Below are 16,338 nucleotides of genomic sequence, written 5' to 3' on the forward strand. Positions count from 1 at the left end.
CAAAAAATAAAAAATGTCCAGGGGAGGTGGAATATGACTGATTCCACAGTTCATTGTTATCTCATTCAACTTCGCTCATTCAGTTATTTCTTATTAGCTGTAATAAGCATCTGCTCAAAAACCTCATAATTCATTCTGCATCAGAGAGAGTTTGGATGGACAGCACACAAGGAATAATACGGACTTCACTGAGCTGCCACACTGTATAGCAAATTAACATGCCTTGTGGAATGCTGTTTGAATTGATAGATATAGTATATATTATTGATATTTGATATACTCCTCCACCATTTACATCTCTTACAAAAGTCAATGCATGCAAATCAACTCCCATTAGTGACTGAACCAGCTGTGCACCAACGTGTAGGTGTGTGTGTGCGTGATAGATCAGGTGTGTTGAGGTTAGTAAACTGCTTACAGATGACATCGGTAGGAGGGCAGCGTGGGATTTGAGGGTGGGAGGCAGCAAAGGGAAAGCACATTGGCCCTCCATGAGTGAGGAAACAGATAATTATCTCTGCTAGACCAATACGAACATGTTTGTGAAGTGAGGTCATTTTGGCCCAGACATCAAGTCTTGTCTTATGGTTGACGATGGGATTATGAGGATTATCAAAAACAAGAGTATCAAACACTTTGGAGTCTCCTTATTTACACATTGAGTTTTACGGTAGACTTTAAAAGTTCAGCTTGATCCCGTTCCCAGGATGTCCAACAGCAATGTTTGGGCACTTACTATTGACGTTGTGATGCCTCAAATGTCCATGGCAAGTCCATGTGGAGATGAAGTCGATTTTAGTGGATTCTGTTACCGGAAGAGAGACTAACTATGTCCTCTTTTCCAGTTTTTTCCGCATCATGAAAGCAATTAAGTGTACTTCCTAAAATAGCAGCTATTGGTAGTCATCAAAAGTAATCCAAAAGAAACATATATGTCAAACTCACTGTGTCGTGTAGTAGAGTGTATAGTGTGTATGCGTTTTTTGTTGTGTGTGTTTAGTTTCTGTGAGGCGTTGCTACGGGAAACAGGGCTCAAAACTATTTATACAAACCATTTCCTCTACTGGGATGAACCCAGCCCCTTATATCTGCCAAAAGCCTTGGCAGTCCGCTGTAGATGTAGATCATCAAATTGTTCATCTGCTTAATCTCCTATCCGGCTGTTCTTGGTCTCCATTATTTCTATAACTCCAGGTCAGCAGCAAGAGCAGGCCGGAGGCTCGTCCCTTTTTTCTGCTTAGTCATCTCAAGCTTCAAAGCTCAGCATTTCAACATCTGAGTGAAGTTATAGACGAAATGTAATCATTACCAAAGTAGGCGAAAGGCATAAAAACAGTCTTTTATTTAGCTACTTCTGCACAGTGGGAGGCTCCCACCTACCTCGGTTTTGGAGGCTTTAATGTAATTTACTTAGGGATGTTGTTTTGTTTATGGAATAAACAATAGTAACCATAATTGGAAAAACATGGATCTTTTTAGGATGGATGTTGACATCTATAATCTGCACCGAGCCTTCGTGAACTGAATAAACCACAGATTTAATTTCAGTCATATTTGTCGATATTTTGACCTCACTGCTCACTAAGAAATGGAGGGATTCTGCCAATAGGAAGCATAACTGCTGGGCGGGGGAAAAGGGGAAAGAAAAGGCCTACAAAGAGTAATAAAATGTGTTGCACACATGGGGAGCCCAGCTCCTCCCCTCTAGGTAGCCCTCTAGCGTCAGTTTTGGACGACTTGGTGATTGTATGTCACATCTTTCATTTGCTTTTGTGTTTTACCCAGTGAGCGTGTTTTTTGAAAAGATGTTTAAAAGACGAGTACGATCACTCGTGAAAAGATGTTCTTAATTTGTTCAAAAGTGAACATCTTTTTACTGAATATTTTAAGACAATGATTGAATGAAGGGCCTAGGCACTGGAGAACTGGTTGACGGCGGAGGACGATGTTCATTTGTTATTCGATGGCTGAGGCGTCCGACTGGCAGTGGCCAGTCAGACTTTTGCGTCTCCTGATCGGAGCAGTTGGGGATGGGACTCCCGGCCCGGGTGCGTTACCATCGCCCGATGACCCTGGAAGCTGCCAAAAACCCTGGCGGGGGACCACCTGCCGCTGCTTCTCAGCGGGCAGGAGGACGGGGGGGGGTCGGGTCCTTGGCCCAGCCAGTAGCAGCACCGTGGAAGGGTGACCCGTACCGGCCCGCGGCTGTCACCCTTTCCCCAGGCCCGCAAACCCACCAACCCCAGAGAGTACGGCACCCTTCTCAAACCACAGGGGAGGGGGGTGTCAAAATAAACGCATTAATCTATGCGATTAATGTGGCCGTGATTAATGCAACAAAATAACGTAGTAAACGTACGTTTGCTTACTTCCGGGACCGGAAGTAAACCAGAAGTTGACCGCGGAAACGAAACGTCTGCTAGCTGCAGTCAGTTACATCAACATGGAGGAAGCTGTTTGCATTGGAAGTAAAACAAACAGAGGCGCGACATACAGTGGAGAACTGTGCAGGGGAATACCACCACCGTGTCCCTAAAAGACCGAGGTTTGAAAACGTTCTGGCTAAATGTGGGGATATTGTTGGCACTTCAAACACAGCCGTTTTGAATTAAGGAGAGTTGAGAGCAAAGTGAACGAGCACAGCAGGAAGATGCAGGAAGATGTTCCACCAGGTGAAATTCTGTCTCCAAGATGATCAAATGTGTAGTTTTGTGTTTAAAATAACGTTAACAATTAAACAACAGTGTCTAAAATACAAGCTTTCTAAAGTTGTTACTGATTACTTTTAAGATTTAGTCTTTAGAATAAAAACAAACATTCATTACAAGCAACATTTTAACAATAGCATTTTATAATCGCCATTAATCAAGATTCATGAATTTCAAAATGTGTGATTAATTAGACCGTGATCTGCAAAGACTTGACTTTTCCCTCTATCTTCTTCCTTTTTAGTTCTCTAACAATGGGTTTGTTACTATATGCACAGTTGGAAACTGATTATTGTGTTTTAAGGATATTTAAGTCAACGGTGCAAATAAGCACAGCTGTTATCAGAACTAGAATACTAAAATTCAATATATCTCTTATATCATATATATATCATTGGTTTAAGAGGAACACTAATGTTTTAGAGAACGCAATTCACTAAATCTAAAGGAACAAGTCAACTCTTTCCAAGTGTCATTACTAAATACGAAACACCATTTTATTTCTCTTTGAAAAGTGTTAAAATAGCCACATATTTTTAGCAAACCACCTTCAACAAGAGAGCTCATTGACAAGGCCACTCCAGTGATGCATGCATATTTCCTTACCCATTTTGGGTTTGGAAGGCCAATCTGGACTATTCCTCTGTGTTTTCCCATGGATGTTACGCATCTTCTTACATGAAAACGGTGAGTAACCGACCACCCCTTTTCACACAACCCACTTAACTGCACTGGGAGGTAAACTCCTACCACATACTGGAACGTTGTCATCACAAACAAATTCCTATAAATTATCTGGTGAAGTACTTGTGTTCTGAGATGTTATAGGTAGTTTTAATTTAGGTAAAAAAAAACATTTATATGTGCTTTTTTCAAATGTCTATTCTGCGGAGAAAGTAGCAACAATTTCTTTGGCTCCTGGTGATCCCCACAACGAGGCAGGGACTGAATGTCTTTCCAACACATAACCGTTGCTGTGGTTTTCTGGTGTATCACATCCCCCTCTTGTTCTGCCAAGTACAGCAGCACAGCCCCCTGCCCACGGAGCTCTGACTCACCAATCCAGCTGAACAATGCCCACCATTGAATTCACAATGAATGTATTTAATTGACAGCTGGAATCTGTTAATGCCGTAGCCAGTAGCCATGGCTACTCCTCAATAAATTACATACGGACATATTCATGGTGGTGAACACACTCTTAGTGAGTTGGGATGGAAACATGGTCGAACTCTGGCTCACAGTCCTCAGTTGGCCTGAAAAGGCACTTTAGAGTTGTTGTAGGGTTGCAGATGTTTAAGGGCTGACTCACTCTACCGTTGCCTTTTCCAACACTGGTCCATAAGTGGTCTTTATCTGAGAAGATGTCAATTCCACGATCAAGCTGGCTTGCTTGACATCTGGGAATTTTGGTTTAGTTTGATTTTCTGGTCTTTGTGAAGTAGAGTGCTTACAAAGCTTAGAACATCACTCGGGTGTGCTGACATGTTTAAAATTGATAGTCATGCAAATTTGAATCATTACGCACTTTAAACCTCCATGCTGTATGTTTTTGAATCTTGCTGTATATTAAACTAAAGTTGAGGCTGTTCAACCAGCTGCTTGCATCTGGACACATTTTGTAGCCAACATGACTCATTGGAAAAGTGCTTCCATCCACTTGCATGACAGAAAAGTAATCTCACAATACATGCCAACCATGAAAAAACCTAAATATGTAGTGGGGTGTACAGTGTGATAGAGGAAGGGTTGCTGTATTCCAGATACAGAGTTTAGTATTCAAAAAAGAACAGACACTTCTGTGTTTGTTGGCTGTGGATCAAAAGGCCATTTTCCATTTTTATGTTTATCTTCTCTACTTAATGCTTCCTCTTCCTTCCCAGTTCTGGCCTCATGCTCATGGATGTCTCATTTTTTGGTGACTCACACATTTTCTTTTTATGGCCTGCTTCTTACTACCAGTTTCCTTCTTATTCAACAATATACAGTAGTTACCTGTAGCTCAAGGGTGGGCAAACTACGGTCCGCGGGCCGGATCTGGGCGTTTTGACCTGGCCCGCCGAGTATTATGAATTATAAATTATAGTAAAGACGGTGCAAACACTTCTCCGTTCCCGACTTGAGTTTCCCGAAGCACAATGACGGCAAAAGACCAGCATCGATGTTTCTTAACTCATGTTGGGAACGGAGCGTTCCAGCTGTGTGGTGCTTTCTGCAGCGCATCAGGCTGCGAGTCCAGCTGCTGCTGTCTGCTCTGCTCACCTCCACCACTTGGTCCGGAGACATGGTCCGTTTTATTCGGCATAACGAACGCACGTCAGACCCACGGGACTGCGCCGCCCTGCGGGCTGATGTGACAAATATATAATATAATAATGAGCTGAACATGAATCAGTCATCATCAGTTTGTGCATGAAATGTACACAAATGTGAGAGCCTTCAAAGCCAAGTTGACTTGGAATTGGAACTCATTGATCTTCAGTGTGAAAGCGCTGTATTAAAGGAGAAGTTCAACCTTAACCTGGCTGAATTCTACGAAGCCAAGTTTCCAAACATGAGGAGGATGGCTCAGAGGATGCTGGTGTTGTTTGGCTCTACTTACGTGTATGAGCAGACGTTCAGCGTGATGGAAACCAACAAATCACGCCACAGATCCCAGTTAACGGATGAACACCTCAGATCTGTCTTGAGAATTGCCACAACAAAGCTGACTCCAAACTTTCATGCACTGGCAAAAAAGGGGGACCAACAACACTGTTCCCCAAAAATAGCTGATGGAGGAGGAGAGATCGATTTCCTGAAAGATTTACTTACAAAATCATTTTGATTTGATTTGAAGATTGCCTTTTCAAGAAAGCTAGACACCCTGAGAAGAGATCTTGTCAACCTGACACTAGCCAGCCTGGAACAGATACAGTAGTGAAGATGTTCAGGGAGGATTCCTTTTAGAAAATATAGTAAATAAAGTGTGCACTTAATCTTTTGAGGTGAGCCTCTCTTTTAAATGTATGCATTATATTTTGTTGCTGCTCTGTGGAGGGAACTTACGTTTCATTTTTCTATTGGTTCAAAACGGGACGCGCTATTTGATTTTCAACTACGGAACAATTACAAATTTTAAGGGACGGGTGGCCACTTAGGGGTACCGTAAGTATACATACATACATACATACATACATACATACGTAAAATACAGGGGTATTTGTTGTGCAACATGCATGTAAAAGCATGCAGAGGGATTTAAGCCTACTTTATGCTTCTGCGTTTTCAGAGAGACGCAAGACCCCCTTGCGTGTCCCTTGCGTGCCTTTTCACACCTACTTGCGTGCGTCGCCTCATTTTTCTAGGCTTGCGTCAAAAGCTACGCAAGCCTCCCGCAGCGCACAAGGCTGTGATTGGTCCGCTAACACGGAGTCTCACATTTCCGTTTTCATAGCCCGATACCGCCAATATTAAAACGAAGATTGTTTACGAAAGAACGGATCAGCTTTTGTCTGAAGAAATGCGTAAATATGACCGCTTATACAAGCCGTCAATGGTGGACCATAAGAACGCGCGGATGGCCTCTGATTCATGGAGGGAGATCTCCACAAACGCCGGTATGCCGGTCAAGGGGAACAAAGTTGTGGAGGAAAATACGGGACAAATGTAACCTCGATGAAAAGCAGCAGTGTCGATGCACGGACCAATAAAGTCTATGATAAATAAATAAACCAACCAACGACTTCCACACACAAAGAAGTGACTCTCTAGGTCGTCTTCAACAGAAACACGTTACTCCACCTGTTGTTCTGGCGGTGATTTGCTCTGCAACACATACAAGACTTTTAGAACCATGAATTGAAACGAGTGCGTTGACACGACGGTGCGTAAAGATGCAGACGCCAGCCTTTACAAACAAGACCGCACTGAGGTAAAAGTGCACACTGCCTGTCGCGGAAGCTGAAAATGACTAAGCCTGTGCCTGGAAACTGTAAGATTTTAGAAATAGACTGACGACCCGGTTCATAAATTAATAAAATGCATTTAGTGTACACTAGAATACAGCCATGATTCTGGAATCAATAAAGTAATGAGAATATTGTAAAACCATTGTAATTGTGAAACTGTAACCAATAGAATAACGCCAATGTACAGCTATGATTGTATTTAATGTAATGTAATCAACAGGAATGCATGCATGTGTGATGGGTAGAGCTCTCCCCTCCCCCCCCTGCCTGTTTGGCCACACCACCTTAATTGGTGATGCCTAACAGGTGTGACCAGGTGCTCTTTAAATGGGAGCTTTTGCCCCACTAGAGCTAGAGGGGGGCTTGCTGTAGGTCTCCCACGGCATAGGCACAGCACTCGCCACGTGCGGATGGGTTTGAGCGGAATCTAGAGGTATGTCAGGGGTTTTCTGTTTCATGTTTTAATATGCTTTTTAGCAGTGAAATGTTTATTGGCGTTATTTACCTTTTCTTTCTTTTATACAGGAAATGATCAGGTGGTGCAACGCTGAGCCTGGTCACTGCTGTTTTTGCCTTTGATTTAAAATAGATTATGGTTACCCGGTTTATATAGTATCTTTGATTATGAATTGCGAATTTGTTTTCTTTCTGGGTTAGTGTCTTTGTTTTGTCCTACATAAACAACCATTACTGCGCCCTATACTGGGGGTCCCTTTAATGCCAGTGCAGGTGGGCATATAGTAGGCCTACAGGGGGTGGCTCACGAGGTGGAAGGCCCTTTCGGTTTATTTTGTTTGTTTGCTGTGTTTTAATTCCTTTTGATTTGCTGTGTTTTCTTCCCTTTGACCTGGTGGTGGCCCCCTTGTCCCCTTTCACTCCCCCGCCCCGGTGGGCCTCAAGTAGTCACCTTATACTGGTAGGGTACCCCAGTATAGTAATCTTTTTTTAAAGCATAGATTATATCTTGCCATAAAACCGACCAATGTTTCTGGATTGATTATTCCTTTTCTTTTAAATATTAAACCTACTTGTAAATAAAAAAAACATTGTTACAAAACTGGAACTTCACCTCTCTGCTCCCCTTTCTTTTTCATTACTACTGATATACTTTGGGTGAGAGCCCCAAAGTGACGTTGTGACCAGGCGAACGGCCGCCCCGGTTACACATGTAATACTTGATAGCACCACAACTGATATTGACTGACTGAGAATTCGAAATCCGAGTTACATTCAACTCCCACGGGCGTGGACACGAACCTTCACAGCTTTGCTGCTCTGTATAAATACCTGTAGGCGACCATTGTCCTAGAGTTCGCTGGTGGAGGCACAATGGGTGGTCAACGGGCTGCCATGTGGCAAATACAACGTAAGGTCGTAAATACAACGTAAACTGAAGTATCACAGCGAGCGCTTTCTGCGGGTTGGCCGTGGAGCTGATAATGCTAAACCTATGTAGAATTTAGTGTAAAATAGCCGTGTCTCCTGTAATGCTGTACTCTTTACAATAACATTTTATAGTTTGGTCCAAACAGTTTTCGCATAAACAAGGAAAGTATAGCTGGCCAGCAGTGCCAGAGAAAATTTAGCTAGCATAAAGCTTTAGAATGCGGGATTCCCATTAAATTGTTGGCTCCCCATCATAGGACTTTCATAGAACCTTTGAATAGGAAGTTTATTTGTATTCTTTCCACAGACCTACTTCACTTATATGTGGAATTCAAGTCAAAAATGTCAGTGACCATAACCTTATCACCCAACATTGTTGGAAGCAGCCTCCTTCTATTACTAATTAATTACTTAATGCTACTATTTACTACTTAATCCCAAATCTTGGAATGAGTCAGTTAAAGAATATTTTCAGTCGTTTTTTTTGTTGCTTTTTGGATTCAGGAATTGGCTGTTATGGCTTCATCACAGCAGCGTTGACAAGACGCCTTCCTTCTGTTTTCCTGAGATTACTGCGGAGGAGGGCCAAAACTCCAAAGATAAAATAAGAGATAATCAGCAGGTCCGTGTGAACGTAATAGATCACACAACGAGGAAATAATCAAGCTAGATGAGGAGACTCTAAAACAACATACTGAGGGGTGTTTACCTAATTGTTTGGTTGCACTAGGTCAAACTAGGTCTGACCTAAACCTTCTGTCACACGAGATCCCCATCTCTACAATCTTCACTTCACTGATCATTATGTCAAAAGAATCTTTTTCCGCTGAATGGATTGCAGCCACTGGCATTGCACTGTGTGTCACCCGTAAAACCGGCTGGTCAAAGGTTTCCTTTACATGCGACCCTTACAGAGCCCTGTAAGGGCAAACTACTTTTGCAAATGGAATACATTTTGCATTCCCTCACAATATCTTGTGGCATTGATACATTTGTTAATAATGGGCATAATAAGGACTTCCGGTTAGCATGCGAAGGAGATACACGTGGTTAAGGGAGCCTCCCATGCGTTGTCACATTTATATCAGTTAATTTAGAAAGCACATTGATACTTCTGCCCATGCGGCTTCATCTTTCCATCTGAGAGCCAATGAGCCACTAACTGCGGACAAAGAAAGAGGAACAGGCCACCACACTTTTGTTGTAGCTGTTTACAACAAAAGTCAAGCTGGCTAACTCTGCTTACGCTACGGGTGACTTGTAGTTTCTCAGAGCGGATTTGGAAAAGTAACACTATACTGATGAGTGACCTTAAAAATGAGATTGATGAGGCCTAAGCCCCACTGGAGGATCACGGGCAGCGCGTAACCGACGTTGAGGAAGCCTTGCCGGACTACAGTGACACAGTAAAATGTGTGCCTTGTTAAAAACAGAGGACTAGTTCAGGTTGAGGTACCTTGCTGTTAACATTACCCGCCATCTGGCCTCTTTTTGTACAACTTTAAGCCCTTGGTTGAAAAGCCCATCAATATGTGATAGTGACAGGCTCTCCGTTCTACATACCTGTTGGTTAACGTATACACTACGAACTGGGATGACGTTGACTTTGCTAACAGACTGCTGGCCTTCCTAACAAACCTAACTACACACAAACCGGTTCCTTGAAGGGATCTAAAAGTTGTACTGCACCCTAGCCCGGACAGCCCAACCTCTAGGATTTCCTCCAACTAAAATGTCCAAATTCTTCTGTGTTTATGAAAGACAATGGATATGTAGATCCTTGGAGGCTTTTAAACATAAGCTTGAAGGTTTCCACATGTCCACTCCTCCTTGACACAAATTGATTACTTCTTTTTCTTTTCTATTCTCATACCCTATGATAAATCTTTGGAATACTTACTTACTTATTATTATCTCTGGCCATGCTCCTCTACAATTAGACATCTCCTTCACCTTGAAACTATGGTGGCTATATATATATATATATATATATATATATATATATATATATATATACAGTATATGTATACAGTATACCAGTGCGGCAAAATTTTGAGTAGCCAGGCCATCCCTTGCCCACCCACAGCTAGACGCTTGCTGAACTACCATGTAAAGCACTGCCTTCTTTACCGCCTGATAGCACTGCTTATTGGTCAAAGCACACATTACTCTGAGCTGAGAGATGAACAAATTAAATTATGTCCACAAGTTTTCAAACACTGCCCTGAATACCAGCTCAGCCTGTTGTGGTTAAATAAAAGTAACCACTATATAGACAAAAATGTGATTAACTAAAAATGTGTGGAAAAGCTTGGTGTGACTAACCTCTCCCACATACTTTGTTCCTGTATGTTTGGCCGCTCCACAAGGCCATAATATGGCTAAACTAGACTGCTGGATTGGTCACATGGCTCATATTACAAGGAGGAAATGGGAGTTAATCCATTTGTTTATGGAGAGGAGAATGAGATAATTGAATGAAGAAAAACAGGTATCTTAAACCTTCTGTAAATTAAGTAGTTTCCTTCTATGATGAGCATCCTTACTTGCTTTCATTTAAGATCACAGTAATTATAATGATCTTGACATATAGGAAGAATTCACGTCATCCTCCGAGTTGTAATATCCTGTGTAAATGTTTGAAGCTGATTCCCTGTCAGAGGGAGAAGGTTGACCCACCCACTGTGCAAATAGCAATCTCAAGTACAATGTACCACTTGGTGATCTTAAACCAACATCGCAGCCATTATCACCAAACACATAAACGCATTCCTAAGCTGCTGTTGTATGATTGCACATAATCCCAATGGTTTTCTTGAAATACAGGTTGATTAATAAAGCGATACATGATGTTTGCCTCTCCCTCATACTGTGGGACCCTTGACATGTGACTTGGGACCTGAGCCCGACTGGCCTTTACATAATCTCCTGATCACTGCTCCGTGAAATCCTCAAAATGATAGAATTTAAACTGATTCATTTAAAATAGTTTCCTAACATTGACACAAATCAAGAATAGCAGTCACAATGCATTTGATACCACGAATTAATAAGGCCAAAGGGGGGGGGGGGGGGGGGGGTCTAAGCACACAGCCAGACCTTTTGAAGTGAAGTTGAGTAAGGCGGCGAGGAGGCTTGTCTCCCAGTTTTCTTCCTCCTGGTTAACTAGACATGTGATCAGCATTGCTGTCTGCTACTTAGTTTGCCCTGCAGTCACGCTGATCCGCCCTCCAGAGCAAATACTACCCGCAGGCTGCGCTGTCCACACCAAGGTAAGACATATTCATATGCACTGATCTTCAAATGAAGTTAAGAGAAGAAAAAAGTAGCTGCATGTGTTTGTATCTCAGACATATTGATATTAATCCAGTTGGTGGTTCTTTTGAGAGATTTTTGCAATTTCTGCTGTCAGTGTAGAGCAGTGGGCTCATTGCATCTCGGACCAAACTCTTGTCCAAAAGGGTTCCAACATGTGTTAGAGTAGTCATTTATGTAACTAGTAGCTTTTGAAGAAACTTTTAAACTTTTAAAAATCTACTAAGCTTAAAAGACATTTAAACATTTAAAACTCAAAATAATAAAGTAAGAAAACAAATGCGTTTGGTCTGCTTGCTAGTGGAACTGTTCCAGGTTTGTGTGTCTCTGCACCTCTTCGAACCTTCCTTTTTCCAAACACAGGGAGTCCTTCAAAAAGGGAACTGCTTGAGTTGTGGGACATCCACAAGTGATTTAATGGAGGGACAATTATTTGAAGAAAAAACACTTTACAATTAAGATTCAGCTGAGGGATGAAATACTGCAACACTATTTTAAGGTTTACCCCTTACACACCTAAATGGCAAGTGCATATTTGCATTGGTCCTTTAATTCAATAGATCAAGATACATAGTTGCTCACACCCGCTTAGCAAATACACGGACAGCGATCTGACTGTGGGAACGTACAATGTTCTACTATTAGACTTGTTTTTGTGTTACATTTGCTTGCTTGTTTTTAACATTAGTGCCCAATTGCATGAGCAGAAATTACATTAGACTCTTGTGTCATCTGAGATTTTCTGATACGGCTACTTATCAGAGCTATAAATGATATAAATGTGTGCACATCTCTCCTTTCAGCTTGAGTTGAATCACCTCTTCTGGTAAAACATGACATTATGAACCTGGACCATGTGAAATATCTGGGGCTGCTCCATTTGAGAGAATCGATTCCAATTCCTTTAGTAATGTCATGGTTGAACTGTGTCAAACCTTCCCAAAATCTCCAGACAGATGTCTGTGGCAGAGAGTTTAAGCTCCTCTTAATCTAAACCTGCGCTCCAGATCACTGACCCAGGAACAGTTCTATTATTATGGTCTGTTTTGTTAGGAGAAAACACTGGCAGCAGTTTTCTTGGCACATGACCGAATGATTTGCAAACACAAGAAAGGACCTCATGCAGACATTTGAAAAGTATCATAAGATTCACTCCCCCACCAAAGCGCGACCAAAACAGCTTATTTAAGTGTGTACAATTATTTCATATTTAAGTTGTTTTGCTGAACTGACCACTTGCAATTGTTCAATAATTCGTTTTTTTATAAAAATATGTATTTTGTCCCCACGTCTAAGGAAATAATTGCTTCCAGTTTAGTCATGACACGTAATTCTCAACCCATCCATTGAAGGTGAAATGCTCTTAACAAAAAGGGGGGTAGCATTTCAGCTCTGCTTAAATCCGTTTAGTCTAAATTTACAGTGTAAAGTTACATTTAAAGCCAACTGCTAACTAACAGTTGTTAGAGTATGCAAAATCAATCAAATGGAGAGGGAGAGCCGGTCTTATAATGTTTAGATGTGGCTTCTGCCTGTAGCTGACGTTATCCATCTATACCCATATACACTTTCCCTGTTTGTTTTTTGTATTAAATTCACGTGGTAGTAGCTAGAAAAACATTTTTTTATCTAATGTCTTTTTTTTGGTCCAACCATGTTGGACTAGTATGACATGAGGGAGAGGCAAACATCAGAGCCATTAACCGACAAGTGATCCCTCCTCCATTGGGAGGTCCTAGGGACAGACTGGATGCCTCAATGACTCACTATTGCCTGCTGAGCTACTAGACAGGATCGGCTAGCCGATTAGCATGCTCATTTCAGTTGATATCTCTGCAACGCAATACATAACCTATGTATGTAAATGGGCCTTTTTTGAGTGTGAACATGTGATTAGATCATTTTTCACAGATTTGTAGTATGAATATGTCAAACCTGACAACCTGGAAACCACTCATGGCTAGATGTGAACTTCAGCAACCACTGTTGCATTAAATGTTGGCTAGTACAACACTGGTTGATGGTTTGAAAAAGAGAATGGAAGTGACACTAATTTAAGTCACCTATTTTTTTAAACGGTAGTGTTTTCACTGCACTTCATTTTAAATATTACCATTGAATTCTTCACCTTGTAGCTCACAATTCTTTGCATTTTCTTTTTATTTCCCTAACGTGTCCCAGCATAGAACAGGCTGCCAGCTCGCAGGCATCAGCGTCGCTGCGATGCTCGCTACCGCCACAAAAGGCAGCAAGCTGGATCTCTCCAAGCTCACAGATGAGGAGGCCAAGCATATTTGGGAAGTTGTGCAGAGAGATTTTGACTTGAGGAAGAAGGAGGAGGACCGACTTGGGTATGTTAAAAAAGAGATAATGTGTATTTGTTTTATTTCTATTCAATGCACATCGGTTTCATAATATACCAACAGTATATATACCAAGTCGTCCTTTGGATGCTTGTGGCTTCCCAAGTTCAGGGTTCGTGTTACTCTGGATTCGCTTTTTTGATTTACTGTCATGCCGCTTACATTTGAATGAATATGTTTTACTTTAATCCTGCCTCTATTGTCCAAAATGGGAAGATTTGTTTGCTGTATAAAATAGTATAGTGTTTTAGGTCTTATATTTCAGCTGGGACTCATGTGGGCAGTATTCCCCCCTGAAACAGCTTTTAATATGTTGTTACAGTACCTTTTGGTTCTTTGGCTGATCACCTTGTGGCTGTTTAATGACACAGAGAGTCCAACACAGTAGCCATTAGTAAGCTTAGGTGGATAACTCTCCACCGCTGCCGCTTTATTTATTTATCTTAAATAAGGTATCAAAATCTCAAACGGGTAGAACACTTAAATCTATGCAGAGAACACGTGAGCTGTGTCCCGTTTCAGCTCCTGCCTCCTTTAAAGGTCCCGGCCTTTATGGTCGACATGGGCCAGGTCCTGCTACAAGGATGAACCGAGCGGTCTCCGAAATGAGAAAGTCTGGCCTACAGGGGAATTTCTCCTCTGTCACTCCCATTGCCTATAGCAACCTGCTGCGCTTGACAGTAAAGGCCTTATAACTCAGGAATTATATAAAATGCAGAGATTGTTACGTAAATAAATAAATATTTATGTATGCTTAATTGATCTTCATAAGAAAGAGTACATGCAGGGACTCAGTTCTCTTTATTCGTGTAACTCCTTCATACAGTCCATACACACCCCTTGCCCCGGATGGTCCCATCACCTGAATATAAAGGTCTTTATATGGACTGTATGAAGGAGTTACCTGAATAAAGAGTTACAATTCTACCAAATACAAGACTAGGATAGAAAGGATAGTCGGCCAAATGAGGGAAACATCCAATGGCAAATAGTTAATGTAGGATTTACACATGTGTATCTCCAATGCACAGCCTAGCATGTACAGAGTGATAGAACTACACAACTGGTGATGTATGCAAGCTACGACTTTATCGCTACTTTTTTTTTCTAGTCTACAGTTTTTCACTTAATGTTTTACATTTATTACAACATTTCAAGCACACAGGCTAATGGTCCATTAGCGTAGAGGCTTAAAAGGTTACACCTTCTTGTATTTAAAATGAGCTTGGTGACATTACATAATTTCCATAACTCCACTCAACTTCCACCTGATTGGAGGTCAAATCAGCCTCAGAAAACACTTGTTAATGTCCCGCAATGAAATAGATTGAACCAGGGGTCCCCACTGATACGGATCAAACATGGGTCACTTTATTGACAAATCTCCGATAAATCTGCCGCTAATTCATACAGAATTATGACCGTCAATGAAGAACCCGCCCAACGTTATACTTCTAACATTTCTAGCCACTATGTATTTTCCCATATTGTTGTCCCATAGTGCCTTTGTGTGTTTAAACCAAACCAAAGATGATTTGATTCATGTGGATGGACACGGCAAACAGATCACCTCATATGGGAACACTCAGCTGATTTGATCTTTGTGTGTGTCTGGCTGGCATGCACACATTCCTGAACTCACTCATAAGCTCTCCAGTACTTGCTCCCAATCAAATACTGAGCAATAGTGAGGATTTTGAGGACAACATTTATTTAACACGGTCTTCAATGGAATTTTTTGTGTTCTTCTCCTTTTCCGGCATAAAAAGGGAGGGAAGAGAGAGACCAAGCTCATAAACGTCGGTAGTGTAGTGCCCGTAACTCAACTCAATGGGGGAGTTTTCTTTTGAACAAATACATTTCTAGTCTATGAATTCGGGTTTAGCAGTTTGTTGTGGAATAGTGTGGAACAGATGGCGGGACTGTGAATGACATCTCGTGTCTAAACATGTGGTCCATAGTTCTATAAAACAGCAGAAAGAGGGGAAGGGGGATTCAACAGGGTTCCTTTTACAATATTTCATAACAGTATGTAAAAAGTATGTAAATATTGCCAAGGGCGTAAGATTGGCGTTTTTTGCTGTTCAAAATCTGCCCTCTTTGCTTCTGACCTTCGGGCGTAACTGAGATGCCTTCCGTATGCTAGTGAGATTTCACTCATACTCACCGTTTAAACCAGCTGAGTGCAGTTCCTTTGATACCAATTAAATGTTCTAGTCTCTGCAACAGGATACAATGGTCTATGGTATCAAATGCGGCACTGAGGTCCGGCAAGACAAGAAAAGAGATGAGTCTTTGGTCCGATGCAAGTAGAAGATCATTCGTAATTTTCACCAGTGCTGCATTTTCATTACTTACTTTCAAATGTAACAATGCAGCGTAAATTCACTTATTCCTAAGACAGAATTTTCCAGAGGTTCTTCTACAAGATGAAGTGTAGCTTTAAATGAAAGCTAATTAAAGGGTGGAATAGTTTTTTCTTTGCAATTAGAATAAAATTACTCCAAATGTTTCTAAAATAAGTAGAAATGTGAATGTAAAGTGTAGCACTAAATAACTCCTCACAGCCCCATAATCAGTGAGAACTCAACCACTCTGTTAACCAAAACAAAACAA

The 16,338-nt window shown here is 41.4% G+C and overlaps 1 protein-coding gene and 1 long non-coding RNA gene across 8 annotated transcripts in view; both read left to right on the forward strand.

Moving 5' to 3' along the window:
* Nucleotides 1-6,884: 6,884 nt before the first annotated feature.
* Nucleotides 6,885-7,715, forward strand: LOC144388824 (uncharacterized). The gene is made up of 2 exons (XR_013453095.1): nucleotides 6,885-7,091; nucleotides 7,184-7,715. It is a non-coding gene; the product is annotated as an uncharacterized LOC144388824 (long non-coding RNA).
* Nucleotides 7,716-10,730: 3,015 nt separating this feature from the next.
* Nucleotides 10,731-16,338, forward strand: part of mlphb (melanophilin b) — a 30,025-nt gene continuing 24,417 nt past the window's right edge. For 3 of the 7 annotated variants that reach the window (XM_040202450.2, XM_040202451.2, XM_078090674.1), the window contains exons 1-2: nucleotides 10,731-11,316; nucleotides 13,541-13,710. In XM_040202450.2, the coding sequence (XP_040058384.2) occupies nucleotides 13,583-13,710 (128 nt within the window). In that variant the 5' untranslated portion in view covers nucleotides 10,731-11,316; nucleotides 13,541-13,582. The remainder of the gene's footprint in view (nucleotides 11,317-13,540; nucleotides 13,711-16,338) is intronic. The other 4 variants (XM_040202452.2, XM_078090677.1, XM_078090676.1 and 1 more) reach the window with 2 other exon arrangements.

Source organism: Gasterosteus aculeatus, chromosome 16 (assembly GCF_964276395.1).
Source record: "Gasterosteus aculeatus chromosome 16, fGasAcu3.hap1.1, whole genome shotgun sequence".
In the NCBI taxonomy this organism is placed as follows: domain Eukaryota; kingdom Metazoa; phylum Chordata; class Actinopteri; order Perciformes; family Gasterosteidae; genus Gasterosteus; species Gasterosteus aculeatus.